At 36.7% G+C, this 23800-nt stretch overlaps 1 protein-coding gene across 8 annotated transcripts in view; it reads right to left on the bottom strand.

Moving 5' to 3' along the window:
* The window catches only part of LOC131817809 (zinc finger protein 420-like), a 49472-nt gene that overhangs the window by 12424 nt on the left and 13248 nt on the right, over nt 1–23800 (bottom strand). For 3 of the 8 annotated variants that reach the window (XM_059151466.1, XM_059151465.1, XM_059151467.1), the window contains 4 exons: nt 15719–15786; nt 14797–14923; nt 14003–14101; nt 954–4298 (listed from right to left, as the gene is read on the bottom strand). In XM_059151466.1, coding sequence (XP_059007449.1) covers nt 2611–4298; nt 14003–14101; nt 14797–14923; nt 15719–15727 — 1923 coding nt within the window. In that variant the 5' untranslated portion in view covers nt 15728–15786 and the 3' untranslated portion in view covers nt 954–2610. Of the gene's footprint in view, nt 1–953; nt 4299–14002; nt 14102–14796; nt 14924–15718; nt 15787–23800 lie in introns of those variants that run through there. The other 5 variants (XM_059151472.1, XM_059151471.1, XM_059151468.1 and 2 more) reach the window with 4 other exon arrangements.

Raw genomic sequence — 23800 nt, 5'->3', positions numbered from 1 at the left:
ACAGATTACCAGATCAACATACAGATATATATTTTTATAGTTTGTATATACTAATGATGAACAGGTAAAAATTGGATTTAAAAACATAACACTACTTAGAACTTTTCCAAAGAAAGTGAGATACTTAAGTATATATACTTACAAATCATGTATAAGATCTGTATGCCAAAAATTACAAATCCCAATAAAAAGTTTTAAGATGATGTCAATTTCCTAGGGCTGCCATCACAAATTACCACAAGCTTTGTGTTTTCAAACAGCACAAATCTACTACAGTTTTGGGGAACAGAAGTAAAAAATTAAGGTATTGGCAGGGCCATGTTTTATCTGAAGGCAGGGGTTGGATCCTTTCTTTCCCCTCTAGTTTCTAGCAGTTACTACTAATTCTTGGTGTTCCTTGGCCTGTAGATGCATCATTTCAATCTGTCTGATTTCACATGGCCTTCCCTGTGAGTTTGTGTCCACATTTCCCTCTTCTTATCAGAACACCAGCCATTATAGCAGTGCCCACTCTAGTCCAATATGATCTCTGTCTTAACTTGAATATACCAGCAAAGACCCTATTTCCAAATTAGATCACACTCAAAAGTACTGGGAGTTGGTACTTGAATATTTTGGAGAACACAAACTAACAACAATAACCTAAAAATGGAAAGATATACTAGATTAATGGATTAAAAGACTTACCAAAGATATAAATTATTTCTAAACAGAATTCCTATTAAAACCTCAGCAAGATTTTGTAAATATAGGTAAGCTTATTCTTATTTGAAATGGCAAAAACTAAGAATAGGTAAATCAGCTTGAAAAAGAATAAAGTAGGAGAAATCCTATTAAGACATGCTATAAAATGACAGTAATCACAGCAGTGTGATATTGGCAGATGGAAAGACAGATCATTGGATGGAAGTAGAAAAACTTGAAGTAAGATATACACAAATATATTCAATAGATTTCTGAGAGAGTACAAAAGCAATTTAATGGAGGAAAGACACTCTTTTCAACAAATGATGCTTGTAAAAATGGACATCCATTAGCCAAAACAAACTAAGAACATTAAGCCAAAGCATACAACATACATGAAAAATTAACTCAAAACAGATTACAGACTTATGTATAAAACATGTAAAATAATAAAAATTTATGCAAAAACAGTTAAAGTCTTTGGAATCTGGGTAGGCAGGGAGTCTTTAGATTTGACACCAAAGCAAAACCTATAAAAGGAAAAATTGATAAAGCAGAACTTGTCAAAGTTGAAAACTTTTGCTCTTCAAAAGACCCAACTAAAAGGTGAAAAAAAAAAAAAGCTACACATCAAGAAAAATATTGGGGTGCCAGGGTGGCTCAGTGGGTTAAGGCCTCTGCTTTTGGCTCAGGTCACAATCTCAGGGTCCTGGGATCGAGCCCCGTATTGGACTCTCTGCTCAGCCTACTTCCCTTCCTCTGTCTCTGCCTGCCTCTCTGCCTACTTGTGATCTCTGTCTGTCAAATAAATAAATAAATAAATAAAATCTTAAAAAAAAAAGAAAATTATTTACAACCACACAGTGAAGGACTAGTATCATCAAAAATATAGAAAATACTCTTTCAAAACCCAACAATAAAAAATAAGACAATTCAAAGATCAGTAAAAGACACAGGTATGTCACCAAAATGGATAGAGAGATGACAAGCACATACATGAAAAGGTACTCAAGATCATTAGGCCATTAGAGGAATGCAAATTAAGATCAAGAAGAGACATCATTACACACCTATCACAATGGCTAAAACAAAAAGCGATGATAACATCAAAGGCTGAGAAAGTCATATGCTACCAGTGTGAATATAAAATGGTAAAGCCACTTTCAAAAATAACTTGTCCAATTCTTATAAAAGGAAACATGAATTTAAGACCCAGAAATTGTACTCTAAAAGTACAGCATAGTTAATAAAACATAGTAATAATATTGTAACAATGTTGTATAAAGACAGATGGCAACCAGGATATTGTGGTCAGTACTGAGTAAGGTGCAGAACTGTCCAATCACTACAGTGTGTATCTGAAACTAATATAACATTGTATGTCAACTACACTTCAACTGAAAAAAGAGAAAGATTACTTGAGCCCAGAAGGAAAAAAAATTTTTAAATAGTAAGTAAAAATAAAAGTTCAATAATAACTACTGTTTATGAAGTATAATCTACTTATTATACACTGCTTTAAGCCTTTATATGTATTTATGTCTTTTAAACCATTATAATGAGAATGATAGTTTTACAAATTAAAAAAACTAAAGCAACAGGGGTTAACTAACTTTCCCAAAGGAACACACATGTAGTAAATAGTGGGGCTCAGATCATGCTAAACAAGAGAATGATGCAAAACAAGAAAACCCTACATTCTATGGTTCTGCTCTTGCATGAATTCACTAATATATAACAAAGACTGAAATATGATGGAAACTGATTCTCCATTGTATTAATCTAGTCTTTCCTTGTTTGAATTTTCTGATAGTTACCTACAAGTACAAGTAGAGAGAGATTCCTACCTCCATAATCTGTAATTATCTGATATTCCAAAACTGAGTACCAATGAGTAGACAAAAGATTTAATAAATTTGTATTTTCTCAATTATGAAGTTTATGATGTTGGGTAAGGTGTGAGTGACGTCTGAAGTCCTTACCACATTCATTACATTTATAAGGCTTTTCACCAGAATGAATTTTCTGATGTTGAGTAAGTTGTGAGCCACGATTAAAGGCCTTCCCACATTCATTACATTTGTATGGTTTCTCACCAGTATGAATTCTCTGGTGCTGAGTAAGATGTGAACCACGAATAAAGGCTTTCCCACATTCATTACACTCATAGGGCTTCTCACCAGTATGAACTCTCTGATGGTAAGTTAGCTGTGAGCCACGAATAAAAGCTTTACCACATTCCTTACATTCATATGGTTTCCTACCAGAGTGAGAAATCTGATGTAGAGTAAGTTGTGAGGCACAAATAAAGATCTTCCCACACTGCTTACATTCACAGGGATTCTCACCTGTATGAATTCTCTGATGTTGAGTCAATTGTGAGCTATAAATAAAGGCCTTACCACACTCTTTACATTCATAGGGTTTTTCACCAGTATGAATCCTCTGATGCTGAGTAAGATGTGAGCCACGAATAAAGGCTTTCCCACATTCCTTACATTCAAAAGGTTTTTCACCAGTGTGAATTTTTTGATGTTCGGTAAGTTGTGAGCCACGAATAAATGATTTCCCACATTCTTGACATTCATAGGGTTTTTCACCAGTATGAATCCTCTGATGACGAATAAGCTGTGAGCCATAGTTAAAGGCCTTTCCACATTGCTTACATTCATGTGGTTTCCTACCTGTATGAATCCTCTGATGTTCAGTAAGTTGGGAGCCACGAATAAAGGACATCTCACAATCTTTACACTTATAGGGTTTTTCGCCAGTATGAAGTCTGTGATGTAGAGTAAGCTGTGAGCCATAACTAAAGGCTTTCCCACATTTCTTACATTTATAGGGTTTCTCACCTGTATGAATTCTCTGATGTTCTGTAAGTTGGGAGCCACGAATAAAGGCCTTTCCACACTCTTTACATTGATAGGGTTTCTCTGCAGTATGAACTCTCTGATGGTAAGTAAGTTGAGATCCACGAAAAAAGGCCTTCCCACATTCATTACATTCATAGGGTCTTTCACCAGTATGAATTCTTTGATGCTGGGTAAGATGAGAGCCACGAATAAAGGCCTTCCCACACTCCTTACATTTATAAGGTTTCTCCCCAGTATGAACTCTTTGATGATAAGTAAGCTGTGAGGCACAAATAAAGGTTTTTCCACATTCTTTACATTCATAGGGTTTCTTAACATGAACTCTCTGATGATAAATAAGTTCTGAGCTCTGAATAAAGGCCTTTCCACATTCTTTACATTCATAGAATTTTTCATCTGAATGATCTTGCTGATGTTCTGTAAGTTGAAAGCCATGGATAAAGTATTTTCTGCATGCTTTACATTCATAGAATTTCTCAGGAAAATGAATTCTTCGTTTTAATGTAAGGGATGTGGTCTGGCTAAAATTGGGAATTTCTTTACAAGTGATTAATAGTTGCCTGAAAAGTCCCTCTTTATTTCCTAATTGGCTTTCAACCTGGTCTTTGCATTCCCTATAATCTCGAAAACTTTTACACTTATGTCTTGTAAGCTGTTCTATTATCTCCCATTGAGATGATTCTATTTCATAAATTCCTCTCTTTGAGGATAGCTTTTTGGTCTCACACCTGGATTCCCAGTCTGTAAGATAACAAGAAAGTAAATTTTATTTTTATTTATTTTTATTTTCATATTCCTTGAAAAATAAAAATCTCTAAGGTAGTAAGAGTAGACTCAAACTATCATACTCATAAGATGTCAATGGAATCAATGGAGCAGAAAAGAAATATCCAGAAACAACACCATTATAAGTGCAAATTTAGTACACCATAAAGCTAGCAGCTCAAATCAGTGGGAAAAACATGATCTCTTTTTAATAAATGAAACTGATAAACATATGGGTAGAAATATAGAAAAAAAGATAAAACTGCATTGCATTGACTCCTCATATAATATAGTTGGACAAATTCCAAATGGATCAGGTGTCCATATTTATACAAATGAAACCATATAAATAATTAGAATAAAAGTTGGGTGACTTCTTCTATAAACTAGGAATGGGGAAAAATTTCCTAATCATAATTTGATAAAATGACCACAACAGGGGCACCTGGGTAGCTTAGTAGGTTAAACCTCTGCCTTCAGCTCAGGTCATGATCTCAGCCCTACATAAGGATCTCTGCTCAGCAGAGAGCCTGATTTCCCCTCTCTCTGCCTGCCTCTCTGCTTGTTGTGATCTCGCTCTCTCTGTGTCAAATAAATAAAATATTTTTTTAAAAAGACCACAACATAGTTTAAAAAAAAAAAAAAAAAGGTGGCATGTCAAAAACAAGATAGGGTAAATAAAATGACAAATATTTGCAAAATTGCAATATGCCTATTATATACCTAATATATAAATAGTTTCTAAAATCACACTTTAAAAAAGACTACGATATAAAAGTGGACATCAGCACTATATAAAAATGGATTAGGAAAATGGACAGTTGATAGAAAAGTAATGTAAATAACTTTTAACCATATGAAAATATACTCAAATTTGAGGATATCTGGAATTCTCATAGCTTGCTGATGGGAATGCAAAGCAGTACAGCTGCTTTGTAAAATAGTTTTGCACTTCTTCAAAAAGTTAACACACAGTTGCCACGTTACCTTTCAAGTTCACGCCAGGTTATATGTGTCCAAAATAGAGTTACCATATAACCCAGAAATCCCACTCATAGGTACAGAGCCAAGAGAACCAAAAATGACCTGTTTTTGCAGATATGCAGACATTTGCAAACGACATACCTGATAAAGGGTTAGTATCCAAAATCTATAAAGCACTTACCAAACTCAACCAAAAACCAAATAATCCAGTTAAGAAATAGGCAGAAGACACAAATAAATACTTTTCCAAAGAAGACACCCAGATGGTTAATGAACACATGAAAAGATGCTCAACATCACTCATCATCAGGGAAATACAAATCAAAACCATGATGAAATACCACCTCACACCTTTCAGAGTGGCTAAAATTAGCAACACAAGAAACAATAGGTGTTGGTGAGGGTGAGAAAAGGGAATCTTTTTGTACTATTGGTGGAAATGCAAACTGGTGCAGCTACTTTGGAGAATAATTTGGAGGTTCCTCAAAAGTTAAAAATAGAACTACCTTTGATCCAGCAATTGCATTCATTACTAGGTATATTTACCCAAAGGATACAAAAATACAGATTCAAAGGGGTACCTGCCCCCAATGTTTACATCAGCATTATCAATAATAACCAAACTATGGAGAGAGCCTGAATGTCCATCAAGTGTTGAATGGATAAAGAAGATGTGGCATATATTTATATTTACTTAAAAATGCCCTGCACTCCACCTAACCATTCCTCCTCCCTCCCCAAATCCAGGCAACCACTGATTGTTTTGTTAACTGCACTATTTACCTTTTCCAGAATGTGATATAGTTGAAATCATAAAGTATGTAAATTCTTCAAACTGGCTCCTTTCGGGTTCCTTCATGTCTTTCCATCACCCAGCAGCTAATTTGTTTTTCATTGCTGAATAATAGTCCTTTGTATGGATGAACCACATTTATGTTTATCCATTCACAAGGACATCTTAGTTGTTTTCAAGTTTTGGCAATTATGAACAAAACTTCCCATAAACATTTATGGGCAGGTTTTTGTATAAACGAAAGTCTTCAATTTATTTGGGTAAATATCGAGGAGAACAATTACTGGATCATACAGTAGGACTATGTTTAGTTCCATAAGAAAGTACCAAACTGTCTTCCAAACTGCCTGTACATGGGGCACCTCCATGGCTCTGTCAGTTATGTGTCTGACTCTTGCTTTCAGCTCAGGTCATGATCTCAGTGTCATGAGATCAAGCACCACATTGGGCTTGGCACTTATTGTGGACTTTGCTTCAGATTGTTTTCCCCTGCCTCTTTTCCCCCACCCCCACTCACACTCTTTCTCTCTAAAACAAAACCAACATACAAACACACAAAGTAGCTGTTATCATTTTGCATTTTCACCAACAATGAAAGAGAGCTCCTGTTGCCCACATTCTTGATAGCATTCGAAGCTGTCAGTGTTCTGGATTTTAGTCATTCTAAGGAATATGTAGTTATGTCTCATGGTTGTTTAAACTTGTAATACCCTCATGACATACAACACTGAGCCACTTTTCATATACTTATTTACCATGAGTTTATCTTCTCTAGTGAGGCATCTGTTCAGATCTCGTGGCCACATCTAAATTGGGTTGTTTTGTTATTCTTGAGTTTTAAGAGTTCTTTGTATATTTTATCTGTAAGTCCTTTATCAGACATTTGTTTTACAAAGAATTTTCTCCCAGTCCACTGCTTGTCTTTTCATTCTCTTAACTGTCTTTCACTCAACAGAAGTTTTTAATTTAATGAAAACCAATTTTCAACTTTTTTGTTCATGATTATATTTTTGGTGTTTATATGAAAACTCATTCTGAGCCCAACATCACCTAGATTTTTCCCTCTGTTATCTTCTAAAAGTTTTATAATTTTGCATTTTTACATTAAGGACTATGATCTATTTTGAGTTCATTTCTGTGAAAGCTGTAACATCATATCTAGATTTTTTTTTTAATGTGTGTATGTTCCTTATGAAAAAGACTATCATTTCTCCATTGGATTACCTTTGCTCATTTTCAAGGATCACCTGAGTATATTTGTGTAGGTCCATTTCTAGGGTTTCTATTCAGTTCCCTGGACATATTTATTCTTTCACCAATACTATGATGCCATTTGATTACCATAGTTTATAGGAAGTCAAGTTTGTCTCTCCTTTCCTGCATTACTACTGTCTTCTTTTCGTTATTTTCACTTCTTTTAGTTGATTTTTGTAACAATGTTTAAATTCCTTTCTCATATCCTTTTATGTACAGTTGACCCTTGAACAATAAAGGAGTTAAAGGGTCCCATGCAGTCAAAAATATGCGTATTATTCTTGACAACCCCAAAACTTAACAGCCTACCATTAACCAAAAGCTCAAGGATAACATAAACAGCTAATTAACACATAATTTCATATTATACTATATACTCTATTTTTACAATAAAGCAAGCTAGAGAAAAAAAATGTATTAAGAAAACCATAAGGGAGAGAAAATATATTTATAGTACTGTACTGTAAAAAATCCATGTATAAATGGATCTGCACAGTTTAAACAGTTTGCTCAAGGGTTGACAGTATATATTTTTATGTACAGCTATTTTCTTGTTATTACTGGTGGGGGTGTTACATTTACTAACACTAAAGTTATAAAATTATAAATACATGCTTTAAAGTTGTAACACTAATTTAAATTTATGCCAGCTTAATTTCAGTGATATACAAATACTTTACTCCTTTACATCTCAGTCCTCGCCCCTGTGATTGTCAATGTCACAAAATCACATCTTCATACATTTGTGCTAAAAAACAAACTGCCTCTGAATGCATTAGTCATTTAAAGTACGCAGAAAACGTGATTTGGAGCTACAAACCAAGTTAGAATAAATACTAGCTTTTAGACTAATAACTGTGGGTTGCTTTCACTAATTGTGTTGGTCTTTTAAATCATACAGAAGACAAAAAGTAGTTACAAACAACTGTTACAATAAATTTATGCCAGCTTAATTTCAGTGATATACAAATACTTTACTCCTTTACATCTCAGTCCTCGCCCCTGTGATTGTCAATGTCACAAAATCACATCTTCATACATTTGTGCTAAAAAACAAACTGCCTCTGAATGCATTAGTCATTTAAAGTACGCAGAAAACGTGATTTGGAGCTACAAACCAAGTTAGAATACATACAAGCTTACAATAAAAGCTTTTATAATTGCCCATATATTTACCTTTGTTCTTTATTTCTCTATATGGCTTCTAGCTATTGTCAAGTGTCCTTCCATAAACAGTTCTTGCAGATCAGGTATAGTGGTCACAAATGCCCTCAGCTTTTATCTGAAAATGACTTAATTTTTCCTCACTTTTGAAGCACACTTTTCCTGGATATAGAATTCTTGGTTGACAGTTTTTTGTCTTTTGGCATTCTAAATATATAATCCCACTACCTTCTGATATCTAATGTTTCTGATGAGATCTCGTCATCTCATTGAGGATCACTTGTGTGTAATTAGTTGCTACTCTCTTATTGCTTTCAAGATTCTTCATCTTTGACATTTGAATTAGAATGTGTTTTAGAATTGACATTTGAATTAGAATGTGTTTGATTAGAATGTGTCTTGATGTGGGTCTCTGAATTCTCCCTACGTTAAGTTTGTTGAGCTTCTTGTATGTTGGCCTTTCATAAAATTTGGAAAGTTTTTCAGCTATTATTTCTTCAAATATTGTCTCTTTTTCTGGGACTCCCACAATGCATATGTTTGGCTCCTTCATAATGTCCCAAAGGTCCCTTAAGCTCTATTTACTTCTCTTGAACCTTTCTTCTTTCAATCCTCAGACTATATAACTCCCTAGCCTATCTTCAAGTTCACTGATTGTTTCTGCTGGCTCAAACCCCTCATTGAATCCCTCAAGTGAATTTTTCATTTAGATTTTTGTACTTTTTAGCTCCAGAATTTCTTTTTGGCATCTTCTTAGGTTTTCTATTGCTTTATTGGTATTTCCATTCTGTTCATGTATAGTTTTAGTAACTTTCTTCATACACTCCTTTAGTTGGCTATCTCTAAGACTGTTGTTTTAATCTCTATGTCTAGCATATATATCATCAGGTCTTTTTAAGGAACAGTTTTTGTTGGTTTAATTTTTTTCCTTTCATGGGCCATATTTTCCTTATTTCTTATAACTTATGATTTTTTGCTAGAACACTGGACATTTTATATAATTCTAATAATAATGTGTTAACTCTAGAAATCAGAGTCTCTCCCCTTCCTCAGGGTTTGCTAATTTTTGTTACTGTTTTTGTTGTTTTGATCATTGTAGGCTTCTGAGCTGAGGACCACCCTTGGATATAAACTTCAGGTCTTCTCAGGTCTTTTTTGAGCCTTTCCCTGAGTATGCATGGTCACTTTCTAACTTTCCTATATATGTAGTTGTTTTTGAATGTCCTAGTCTTTAACATCTGGCTCCTGAATGGGAAAAAAGAAAAATGAACATGTTGAGAAAAGGAATGCCAGCCCTTTAAATCCACTGCAAGTCACTTTAGCCAGAAGGGGAGGAACTTGCAGGAACTGGGGAGGTGCAACAATGGCCACTTCTACTTTATCTACAACTCTGTGATCAAGACATTATTAGGAAACATAATGAGAAAACTTAACACTGTAAACATGTCAGTTTTCTCCCCAAATGATCTATAAATTCAATGCAATCTTAATAAAAATTCCAACCTATCTGAGAAGAGAGGGCTGTCAAGCTAATTAGAAAGACATAAGACCATGAATAGTCATGCCATTCTTAAAGAGAAGATGAAAATATTTTCTCCACTAGGTAGCAAGATGCATTAAAAGCAAGTATAATTGGGCGCCTGGGTGGCTCAGTGGGTTAAGCCGCTGCCTTCGGCTCAGGTCATGATCTCAGGGTCCTGGGATCGAGTCCCGCATCGGGCTCTCTGCTCAGCGGGGAGCCTGCTTCCCTCTCTCTCTCTCTCTACCTGCCTCTCCATCTACTTGTGATCTCTCTCTGTCAAATAAATAAATAAAAAATCTTTAAAAAAAAAAAACAAGTATAATTAAAATAATGTGGTATTATCACAAAGTTTAAATATAGAAAGTACAAAAATATGCCCACATATAAAAAAAGAAAATTGTATTTCATAAAAGCAGCAATTTAGTAAGGGAGAAAATAAGCTTTACAATTAATCTTGTGAAAACAACTATAAGAAACTGGACCCCTATTTGAAGATCATGAGAGAAATCAAGTATAGGTAGGATAAAAACCTCAATGTGGAAGGCAACACTAAAAATCTTTTTAAAAATACTTGTATAGAAGAATATATTCATGAATGAAAGGTACAGAGAATTTTTTGTGTGTGTGAGAGAGAGAGAGAGAGCTAGCTGGGCTATGGGAAAGAGACAGAATCTTTTTTTTTTTTTTTTTTTAAAGATTTTTTTTTTTTTTAATTTATTTGTCAGAGAGAGAGCGAGCGAGAGCAAGCATAGGCAGACAGAGTGGAAGGCAGAGTCAGAGGGAGAAGCAGGCTCCCTGCGGAGCAAGGAGCCCGATGTGGGACTCGATCCCAGGACGCTGGGATCATGACCTGAGCTGAAGGCAGTTGCTTAACCAACTGAGCCACCCAGGCGTCCCAAGAGACAGAATCTTAAGCAGGTTCCATGCTCAGCATGAAGCCAGGCACTGGGCTCAATCTCATGACCCTGAAATCGTGACCTGAGCTGAAATCAAAAGTCAGATGCTCAACCAATTGAGCCACCCAGATGCTCCCAGAAGGATATTTTGTAATAGCTCACAAAAAATATCCAACATAAAGTAAAAGATTAACAATTCTACTACTTTAAAACTAGGAGCTTTTATTCATCTAAAGTTCTAGAAAAAGAGTGAAAAGCCAAGCCACACAGCAAAAGACACCTAAAACACAAATATAGTAACTACAGTATACCAAAAAACCCATCTAACCAGAAGAGAAAAATTAACAAACCAATAGAAAAATAAGCCAAAGACATGAACAGGAATCTATAAAAGAAAAGTTCTAAATGGTGCACGTATATGTATATATACATACACAATACACATACACACACACACACACACACACACACACAAACTCATTAGTAATCAAAGAGATGGAAACAGAATTTCAATGGCCGATACAAACCCACTAGAGTCGCAAAAATTTTTAAATCTGCACTCAAGGATGTGGTGCAACCAAATTCTCATATACTATTGATAGGCGTGTACACAGGTACAATTACTTTGGAACATAGCTTGGCATTATCTAGTAAAATCAAGAATATCCATATCTTTTGACCTGGCACTTTTATTCTCAGATAGATATCCCAGAGAACCTCACACTCAGGTATAAGAGTAAATATGTCAAGTGACATGTGTCACATTACCCTAATAGCCAAATTAAAAATGACCCAAATTTTAATCAAGAATATACTGAAAGTTAATAACCAAGAGTTAATTTTGGTCTATTCAAACAACGGAATTCTTACAAAAATAAATGAACTGGAGCTATGAATGCAGCTCTCACAAATATAACAATGAATGAAAGGAGCACTACACAAAAGAATATGTACAATATGATGTCACTCACCAAAATTCTAAAAAACAGACAAAATTAAACAATACTTTTTGAAATGAATACATAGGTCATATATATATATTCATAGGGTATTTCTGGAGTCCTGGCAATGTTCTCTTTCTTGTAATGGGTGGTTATCCATTGAACTATACACATGTTTTACACACTTTCCTGTGTATTTCACTATTCAAATAGATTTTTAAAATTTATGTGGCTGGTTTTTTAAATGTTAGCAATATTGACTAAATGAAAATTCTGTAAATAAGAACACTGGCTTCCCCTAAAGCTCCCTGAAAGGAGCCAGAGCAAATTTGGAACCTGATGTTTGTATTCTCCTTTCAACTGAAGAAGTTTGAGTTGGCCCAGTGTGGTAGAACAAGAAGTAAAGAGATGGCAATCCATATAAAAAACTAGATTAAGTTGGGATGTCCAGATGGTTCAGTTGGTTAAGCCACTGCTTAATTTGTCTCAGGTCATGATCCCAGGGTCCTGGGATCAAGTCCCATATCAGGCTCCTTGCTTAGTCGGGAACATGCTTCTCTCTGCCTTCCACTTTGACTACTTGTGCTCTCTCTCTCTCTGACAAATACATAAATAATAAAAATATTTTTTAAAAATCTTAAAATCTTAAAAATCTTTTTTAAAAAATTAGACTAAGAGATACCAAATTTATTAAATGAATCTGGCATCAACTAGAGATCAAAGGGATTCTTCTATATCTAAAGTATGAAATGCATTACAATCTAATTTTTTTAAATAAAAAATTACAATATTTGTAAAAAAAAATAATAATTTCTTGGGCGTGTTATAAAACTGTCTAGCGAGGACGAGAAAAGACATCCAGCAATGGCTATACCTGTAGATGAAAGAGGCAAGGAAGAGTGGGAGGTGAAGAAGTATAGCTTATTCATGGCTATCAAGGAGAGCAGAGTAATGGAATGGAAAGTGTAACATCAAGCACAATTTTTTTTTTTAATACGGAAGACATATTTTACCAAGAGCACATGGGATTTTGAAGGCTCACTTAAATCAGAGGCACACTGATTTCTGCAGATCTCCTTTACAGGTGTTGCGGCCAAAGAGGAATGGTCTTACAAGGATTACTATTATTCGATTATAGCTCAGAAATTACTGTAAGAAAACCTAAAAGATCATTACTGAGAATGAGATCAGGAAAGATTTCTCAGGATGCAATGAGATATACAGGCTGAAACCCAAAGAAGCAGAGCAGTTAGTCAAATGAGTAGGGCATTCCAGACAGAGTGAGTGATGTAAGAGGGTGGAGCACATGTACTGGATATATAGATTCTAGATGTATCTGAGATAATAAATGAAGGCTCCTGTGGCTGGAGTCTAATGAGAAAGGGGAGAGATATCTAAGGTAGGTCTTTCTGTTTCACTCTCGTTCCCATTTTATTTTCTATACAGTATCCAGAGTTGTCTTTGAAAATAACAAGTTTAACCACATCACTCTCCTGCTTGAAATCAGCCAATCGCTACCGTAGTTTCAATGTAATCCTAATTCTTTTGTCACGGCATACATGTCCCTACATGACCTAGCCCCACCTCTTCATTTTCAACTTTTTTTTTTTAAAGATTTTATTTGTTTGAAAGAGAGAGTGAGTGAGAGAGAGCATGTGCAGAGAGAAGGTCAGAGGGAGAAGCCAACTTCCCACGAATTGGGAGCCCAGTGCAGGCCTTGATACCGGTACTCTGAGATCATGACCAGAGCCGAAGGCAGTGGCCCAACTAACTGAGCCACCCAGGCGGCCTTCATTTTCAACTTTTATTATCCCTCACTCACTGGATCAAAAATATAAGTAAAATTGTCATCACTGGAGAAGGAGGACTATTCCCTATTTGAAAATATAAGGGAATGTGAAAGAAAAACAAGGAAGTGGTAAATGGGGTAAAGAAGGAGTTTCCTTTGGTAACTGATGCTAAAGTTATTTTGCCTTCCAGTATTCCTTTAAGCTTCTACTCCACAGGTCTTGTTCTGGTCTTTGAGGAGAACTTCTCAGCTACTATCTCAAAGCTGTAGCCAACAAATTAAGCGATTTGACTGTTCTCCACAATGGCCTCCCCTTGTTTAATCATCTCTTACTCACCTGAACTCTGATTTCTTGACACATCCTGCACAACCTTCCAGGGCTCTTTCCCTTGCTTCAATAAGGAAAGCACATCTGCTTTAGAAATGGAAAATCCTGCTTATAAGAATGGAAAAAGATATAATTATACCCTGCTTTCCCAGAATTAAAATTGAGTCCATTTTTCAAGAAGTAAGAAGGTCAATTACAGAAAGATTCAGAGAATGGGGCACCTTGGTGGCTCAGTGGGTTAAGCACTGGCCTTTAGCTGAGGTCACGATTTCAGGGTCTTGGGATCAAGCCGGGCACTGGGCTCCTTACTTAGTGAAGAGTGTGCTTCTTCCTCTCCCTTTGCCCCTCCCCTCACCTTGTGCGTTCACATGCTCTCTCTGTCACTCTCTCACGCTCAAATAAATAAACACGTCATTTTTTTTTTTTTTTTTAAGATTTATTTATTTATTTATTTGACAGCGATCACAAGTAGCCTGAGAGACAGGCAGAGAGTAGGAAGCAGGCTCCCCACTGAGCAGAGAGCCCAATCTGGGGCTCGATCCCAGGACCCAGGGATCATGACCTGAACTGAAGGCAGAAGCTTTAACCCACTGAGCCCCCCCAGGCACCCCATGAATATGTAATCTTTTTTTAAAAATTCAGAGGAAGGATATCTGAAGAATAGAGAAGATAAAGGTACTCAATGGAGCTGTCCACTTTAAAGTCTATAAGCCACAAATAACTTGGGTGAAATTCAGCTAGGTACTTGAAATAGTTCCTAAATTTCACAAAGACTGAAGTCGAATTATTGGGACCAAACTCACCCAGTGAGACCAGGTTGCTATAGTTTTCTAACATCACATCTCTGTACAAGTCCTTTTGTTCCAAGTCCAGGCACTCCCACTCCTCCTGGGAAAAGTCTACGGCCACATCTTTGAACAACACCAATCTCTGAAATGACAAGTCCAGGTGTTAATGGCAAAATAAAGAAATATTATTTAAAAGTAATGAACACACAACACATACACAACACACAGTAATAAGAGGAGGAGAAAAGTATTACATACAGGGTCCAAAACAGTGAAAAATATGTTGAAGACAGAAGCTTGCAATGTGGGTAGGTAAAAGAAGGGAAGTGAGTGGGAAATACAGAGCACCTAAACTATTCTTGAACATTCCTATTACTCTATCACATAGCCTCTTGGGAACAGCAAAGGGAATGAACAAAAGCCAGGTAAATATAGTTTTATGATTAAATGAAATAATGTGTGTTAGCATAAAACACATGCAAATCCTCAAATAAACTGAAAGTTCCTTCCTCCCCGTCCTTTTAAAGAAGTGGGTGCCTGGGTGGCTCAGTCAGTTAAACATCTGCCTTCAGCTCAGGTCATGATCCTGGGGTCCTGGGATTGAGCCCCATGTCACACTCCCTACTCAGGAGAAAGCCTATTTCTCCTTCTCCCTCTGTGTAGTACCATCTCATCAAACCACATTCTGACAGGAGAGGTTCTACACTTTCCTCAAATACATTTCATGATTTGCAAATGGATCCCTAAAACACTGTTAGAGAAGAGAAGGGCAGTTAAGAAAGACCTGGAACTCATTCCCATCATTCACTAGAATAAGCGTGAGCGGGAGAAGAAACACGTGGTGAAGCAGAAAGTCTGTAAATAAGAACACTGACCATTCATATCCTAGAAAACAATGACTGTCTGATATAAAGGGGAAGAAGAAACATGAACTCACACAAGGCATGTCTTAGAACTGCAACTTATGAGTCCTCCTCTGGCTTCTCCTCACGGAGAAGTGCAGTCCTGAGAAGACAGGGAGAAAAAGGAAACCATGAAAAGAGGCCTACTTCTAAGTGACTAAGTTAAGTATCACCTCTTCTCATGATGCCCGGACCCTTCCACACCCCAAAATATATACTGAAATCTGCAGAAGCCTAAACGATCATCACCCCTTCCCCAATTCCAGAAAACAGAAATGTAGAAGAATTAATTTATGCTAAACCAGTACCCAATCCCCATGATGTTGTTAGGATTTCCTGACCTGGCCTTAGCAGCTCATCTTTTATAACCTAGGGGACCCTGATCCAAATTCACCCAAGTAGTACCCACCTAAAGGACACTGATGGGGCCCTCAGGCTTTGAAATCATTTGTATCTATATAGGCCAATTCCTAGGAAAAACACTTTCTAATTACTAAGATCTGCCTCTTTCTCCCAGTCTCAACATACTATATAGCTCAGGTGCTTTCCTGACTCCTTCTCACATTCCAATGCAAGAAAGCATGGTGAATGCAAAACACAGGCTTCATTTAGGCCACATAAAATCTCATTATACTTACCCAGTAACAAAGGAACAAGTCCAAAGCACTTTCTAACAGAAAACAACTGCCTATTGCACTGAATCATGGCCTTAGCTAAATTTTGGAACTCCGTTTAACATCATTCTGTCTCTAAATGTCCAGCTAAAGATGGTTTAAGAAAGTGGCTATAAGGGACACCTGGGTAGCTCAGTTGGTTGGACAACTGCCTTCGGCTCAGGTCATGATCCCACAGTCCCGGAATCGAGTCCCGCATCAGGCTCCCAACTCCATGGGGAGTCTGCTTCGCTCTCTGACCTTCTCGCTCATGCTCTCTCTCACTGTCTCTCTCTCAAATAAATAAATAAAATCTTAAAAAAAAAAAAAAAAAAGAAAGTAGCTATACAAGAAATAATTTCCACCAAGCATATCATGTGCTCAATGCCTTAATCACATTAACATTTAATTGATTAGCAAACAGGTCTATGAATTTAACTACCACCACCATCACCACCACCATTCTCTACCCCCACCAGCTCTAGCATCTTCATTTCTTTTTCTAACAACTTACTAACCTAAAATTCACATTTCATAAATTCATACTCTTAAAAATAAAAGTGAATGGTTTTTAATATATTCACAGAAATGTGCCACCATCACCACTATCTAATTTTAGAATACTTTCATTATCCAAAAGTAAAGCCCATAAGCATTAGCTATTACTTCCATTCTCATTTCCCCAGATCCTGCAAACCACAATCTACTAATCTAATCTACTCTTGGCATCTATAGATTTGCCTATTCTACACATTTTGTATAAATGAAACTATACAGTATGTGTCTTTTGTGACTGGCTTCTTTCACATACAATAATGTTTCAAGGTTCATCTATGTTTCAGCAAGCATCAGAACTTCATGCCTACATATTGCCAAATAACATTCCAGTGTATGGATCTTTTCCTCCCATTCATCAGTTGATGCACATCTGCACTGTTTACATCTTTTGTTACTATAAGTAATGCTATTGAGAACATTTAGCTATGTGTTTTTGTGTCGACATATATTTCATTTCTCTTAGATATACCTAGAAATGGATTTGTGGCATCATATGGTAACTCTATGTTTAACATTTTCAGGAACTTCCCAATTCTGTTCCAAAACACCTGCATCATCTTACAATTCCAGCAAAAATCTGTCAAAGTTCCAATTTTCCCACATTCTCACCACCTTTTGGGGTTATAGTCATTCTTGTAAATTTGAAGTGGTATATCACTGTGATTTTGATTTGCATTTCCCTGATGAAATTAACCATTTCTATCCCTTCTTTGGAAAAATATGTTTTCAAATTACTCATTTTGAAAATCTGGTTGTCTTTTTAATTGTTGCTTTGTAATAATTCCTCATATATCCTAAGTTACACTAAATCCTATATCCTAAAATACACTTCCTTAATTGAACATATAATCTGTATGCACATTTTGGTCCCATTTTGTGGATGGTAATCTCACTTATTTCATCGTGTCTTCTGAAGCTCAAAAGTTTAAATTTGCTAAAATCCGATTTATATAATTTTTGTTCCTTTGGTTGCTTGTGCTTTTGGTGTCATATAAAAGAAACCATTATCTAACCTAGGTAATGGAGATCTTTGTTTCCAAGGTTTTAGCTTTTTTTTTCCTTCAAGTTTTTATTTAAATTCCAGTTAATTAACATATAGTATAATATTAGTTTCAGGTATAGAATTTCATATTTTGTAACTTACATACAAAACCCAGTGTTCATCACAACAAATGCCCTCAATACCCATCACTCATTTAACCCATCCTCCCACCTATCTTCCCTCCAGTAACCATCAGTTTGTTCTCTATAGTGAACGATCTGTTTTCCAGTTAGCCCCCTTTTCCACTTTTTCTCCTATGTTCATCTATTTTGTTTCTTAAATTCCATATGAGTGAAATCATATGGTATTGTCTTTCTCTAACTGACTTACTTCAATTAGCCTAATACTATCAGCTCCACCGGTGTCATTGCAAATGGCAAGATTTCATTCATTTTTATGAATGAGAAATATTCCACTGGATATATATACCACATCTTCTTTATCCATTCATCAATCAATGGACATTTTGGTCCTTTCCATAATTTGGGTGCTGTTGATAATGCTGCAATAAACATCAGATGCGTGTATCCCTTTCTTTGGATCAGTATTTTTGTAGGTTTTTTTTTTTTCAAAGATTTTATTTATTTATTTGACAGACAGAGATCACAAGTAGGCAGAGAGGCAGACAGAGAGAGAGGAGGAAGCAGGATTCCCACCGAGCCAAGAGCCCAATGTGGGGCTGGATCTCAGGATCCCTGGGATCACAACCTGAGCCAAAAGCAGAGGCTTTAACCCACTGAGCCACCCAGGCACCCCAGCATTTTTGTATCCTTTGGGTAAATACGTAATAGTGCAATTGCTGGGTCATAGAGTAGCTCTATCTTTAACTTTTTGACGAATCTCAATACTGTTTTCCAGAGTGGTTACACCAGTTTGCACCCACCAACAGTATAAGAGGGTTCCCCTTTTTTCTCATCCTTGCCCAACACCTGTTGTTTCTTGCATTGTCAAGTATAGCCATTCCAGCTGGTGTGAGGCGATATCTCATTGTAGTTTTGATTTGTATTTCCCTGATGATGAGTGATGCTGAACATCTTTTCATGTGTCTATTAGCCATCTGGGTGTCTTCCTTGAAAAAGTGGTCTATTCATGTCTTCTCCCCATTTCTTAACTGGATTATTTGTTTTTTGGGTGTTGAGTTTGGTTAAGTTCTTCAAAGATTTTGGATACTAACCCTAGATATGTCATTTGCAAATATCTTCTCCTGCTCCATAAGCTGCCTTTTACTTTGTTGATTGTTTCCTTTGCTGTGCAGAAGTTTTATTTTGATGAAGTCCCAACAGTTCATTTATGCTTTTGTTTCCTTTGACTCAGGAGACCTATCTAGTAAGAAATTGCTAGAGCCAATGTCCAAAGGGTTACTGTCTGTGTTCTGCTCTAGGATTTTGATGGATTCTTGTCTCACATTTACATCTTTCATCCATTTTGAATTAATCTTCGTGTGTGGTGTGAGAAAGTGGTCCGGTTTCATTCTTATGCATGTGGCTGTCCCATTTTCCCAACACCATTTGTTGAAGGGACTTTTTCCCATTGGATATTCTCTCCTGCTTTGTCAAAAATTAGCTGGCCATAGACTTGAGGGTCCATCTCTGGGTTCTCTATTCTGTTCCACTGGTCCCATGTGTCTGTTTTTGTGCCAGTACCATGCCACCTTGATGATTACAGCTTTGTAATACAGCTCGAAGCCCAGAATTGTGATGCCTCCAGATCTGGTTCTCCTTTTCAGTATTACTTTGGCTATTTGGGGTCTTTTCTGATTCCATACAAATTTTAGGATTGTTTGTTCCAGCTCTGTGAGAAATGCTGATGATATTTTGATAGGGAATATATTAAATGTGTAGATTGCTTTGGGTAGAATAGACATTCTAACAATATTCGTTCTTCCAATCCATGAGCATGGAACATTTTTCCATCTCTTTATGTCTCCCTCAATTTCCTTCATAAGTGTTCTACAGCTTTCAGAGTACAGATCTTTTACCTCCTTGGTTGGGCTTATTTCTTGGTATCTTATTATTTTTGGTGCAATTGTAAACGGGATCAATTCCTTGATTTCTCTTTCTGCTGCTCCACTGTTAGTGTATCAAAATGTAGCAGACTTGTGTGTTGATTTTATATCCTGCAACTCTGCCGAACTCCTGTATCAGTTCTAGCAATTTTTTGTTGGAGTCTTTTGGGTTTTCTACATAGAGTATCATGTTGTCTGCAAAGGGTGAAAATTTGACTTTTTCTTTGCCGATTTGGATATCTTTTATTTCTTTTTGTTGTCTGACTGTTTTGCTTATATATATATTTCCTACTATTTTCTGTTAATTGTTTTAAGTCTTAGATTTTTTTCTGCACCAGGATATAATGTCATTAGAGAAGGATGTGCGATTTGGGGTAACTTAGTAGAAATCCCAGTTCAAGGGCATTTTCTTCTTTGATACTGTGATGTGCAATGTTCTTAGCAACAGACTCTTTTTTGGGAGTAGGATTTTGTAGGAGTTTTTGACTAACTACAAAGTTAGAGAGTACAATTCCTCCGAAAACTACCCTCAACCGTGACATAAACGATAAGCTCCCCAAACCAACTAAAGCCAACTGACACAGAGTTTAAAACCACTCTCAAGCTCAAAATTCACTAGTACTCAGAACTCACTGGAAGCTACTGTGCTCACAGTTACAGTTTATTATAGGAAAAAAAGATACAAATTAAAATCAACTTAAAGAAGAAACACATTGGGAGAAATACCAAATATGGAACTTCCATGTCTTTTTTCATCGAGTCAGGATGTACTTCTCTCCTGACATCAATGTGTGATAAAATGCATAGAGTACTGCCAGCCATGCAAAGTCACCTGAGCCTCAATTTTTGAGTTTTTATGAGAGCTCTAGCTGTGGGAATGGCTCCTTAATTGACCACGTTATTAATCTGTGTCCAGGTCAATTGATACCATGTGACCCAAAGCCCCCATGCTTTGTAACACTGTTGTCCTTTCTCACATGGCCAACCACTACCCTAACACTATACAGGTGTGGCCAGTCCCCACCCTACAACATATTGTTAGATTATAATATGTGATCTAAGGCTTCCAAGCAAATGTATCACATTTCAAGGGCCCAGAGATTACCTCCCAAAAGTAGTAAAAAGCCCAGACCTCTCTTTGGCAAGGCCAAACTCTTGGCTACATAAATTCTGTCACTTCTGAATCTGTGACATTCTTTTGGTTCTGAAAAAGATTTAGTTTCCAACATTTGATTCCTTTTTCCCTTTCACAATCATCCTTAAAGGCATGCCTTTTCTTTTTATGTTGCCTTCCCTCTCCTCAAGGAGTGGGCATTTCCTAAGAATGCCATCTTTCAACTCACCATTTTCAAGAATCTTCCTTTCAATCAAAAGGCAATGCTCCAGTTTAATAGGATCAGTCATGTTGTCAGCATTTTCCCACTCAAGATGGACCTCTATGTTCATGGGATTAATTTATCCATTTCCCAACACTGCAATGTATCCCTTGCTTTTCTCTCCCTAACTCTTTAGTCTAGGATAGAAACCAGAGTTGATCTGCCTGTTTGGGATATATATTTCTCCACTTACATAAAAACTGAAGTTTATAGTAACCTCTAGCTCTAAATAAGGCTGTAGGCATAGGCTGTTATATGCAGTTTTAATTGTTTTCCTTGTTGATTCATATGGCTTTTAAGGTCCATTTGGGAAAATATAAGCCCTCCTAATTTCTTTCAATTCTTTCAAAATTATAGAGAGAAAATCCAGTGAAAATTGTGACATATAAAAACTGACCCAAGGGGGCACCTGGGTGGCTCAGTGGGTTAAGCTGCTGCCTTCAGCTCAGGTCATGATCCCAGCGTCCTGGGATCGAGTCCCACATCAGGCTCCTTGCTCCGCAGGAAGCCTGCTTTTCCCTCTGACTCTGCCTTCCACTCTGTCTGTGCTCGCTCTCGCTCTCTCTCTCTCTGACAAATAAATAAATAAAATCTTAAAAAAAAAAAAAACTGACCCATGGGGCGTCTGGGTGGCTCAGTGGGTTCAGGTCTCTGCCTTCAGCTCAGGTCATGATCTCAGGGTCCTGGAATCGAGCCCTCCATCGGGCTCTCTGCTCAGCAGGGAGCTTGCTCCCCCCCCCGCCCCCGCCTGCCTCTCTGCCTTACTTGTGATCTCTCTGTCAAATAAATAAATAAAATCTTTAAAAAAAAACTGACCCAAATACTTTGAAATTTCATATTTGATATGGTGGCATCTTACATCAGTGGGGAATATATGGACCTTGAAAAAGATGATGATGAAATAACAAATCATTTGAAAAATGAAAAACTGCACTACTCCTCACAATATATCAGATTAAGCTCCAGATAAAGCTGCTTGTGAAATATAAAATTAGAGGGGGTACTTGGGTGGCTTAGTAAGTTAAGTGTCTGCCTTCAGCTCACAGGTCATGATCCCAGGGTCCTGGGATCAAGCCCTGCATCCAGGCTCCTTGCTTCTCCCTCCCCTTCCCACTCGTGCTCTCTGTCACTATCTCTTTATGTCTCTCTCTCATGTAAGTAAATAAAATCTTTAAAAAAAAAAAGAAATGTAAAAATTGAAATAATTTAAGAAGTAACGATGCCTGGATTTTTCTAAAATTCAGGAGTTAGAGAAACTTACCAAGCTATAACCAAATTTATAGGTAATAAGGGAATAATATTTAACTACAAAAAATTATTTTAATTGGGAAAACACCATTAGCAATAGAAAAGTGACAATCTAGGAAAAGGCATTTGGAACATATTACAAAGAAAAGATTTTAAAAAAACATATAAAATAGCTTTATAAGCAGAAAATGAATACTCCTATAGAACAATGGTCAACATAAATGGACAGTTCATAGAAAAACAAATGCAGGGCGCCTGGGTGGCTCAGTGGGTTAAGCCGCTGCCTTCGGCTCAGGTCATGATCTCAGGGTCCTGGGATCCAGTCCCACATCGGGCTCTCTGCTCAGCAGGGAGCCTGCTTCCTCCTCTCTCTCTCCACTTGCCTCTCTGCCTACTTGTGATCTCTCTCTGTCAAATAAATAAATAAATAAATAAAATATTTAAAAATAAAAAAAAAATGCAAATACACTAAAGAATATAAGGAGATGCTCAACTTTGCTCACTATAACAGAAATGTTAATTAAAATTACAGTGAGAGACCAAAGTCATTGGAAAATACCCCAAAGTTTGCCAGTGTATTCTGTTGGATGACCTATTGGAAAATAGTTGTAAAATACTGATGGAGTAAATGCACAACCTCAAAGGAAGGGAATTTAGCAATAACCAGGAAATTACAGAAGCATTTAAGCAGTGATCCAGTTGTCCCACTCCTTATAATTCCTTTCAAAGATAAGCTAGCAGGGCATCTGGGTAGCTCAGTCAGTTAAGCAACTGACTCTTGATATCAGCTCAGATCATGATCTCAGGGTCATGAAATTAAGCCCTGCATCAGGATCCTTGTTAAGCACGTGCTTGAGATTATCTCTCCCTCTCCTTCTGACCCTCCCCTACTCAGGTTCACTCTCTCTCCCTCTAAATAAAATCTTTTTTTTAAAAAAAGGAAAAAAATAAAACAAAGCTAGCAACATTCCAAAAGATAAATGTTGTTGAACTTTGGGTTTTCTTTTTTTACCTTTTTAAAGATTTTACTTATTTACTTGACAGAGATAAAGAGCACAAACAGGCAGACCAGCAGACAGACAGAGAGGGAGAAGCAGGCTCCCTGCTAAGCAGAGAGCTGGGCATGGGGCTCGTTCCAATGACACTAGGATCATGACCCAAATGCTAACTGAGCCACCCAGGTGTCCCTGAACTTTTTAAAATTTATATTATTTTGTTGATTTTCTTTTCTTAAT

Source organism: Mustela lutreola, chromosome 16, assembly GCF_030435805.1.
Source record: "Mustela lutreola isolate mMusLut2 chromosome 16, mMusLut2.pri, whole genome shotgun sequence".
Taxonomy (NCBI): Eukaryota; Metazoa; Chordata; class Mammalia; order Carnivora; family Mustelidae; genus Mustela; species Mustela lutreola.
Note: the sequence above shows the minus strand (reverse complement) of the source record. Positions and strands in the feature narration are given on the sequence as shown.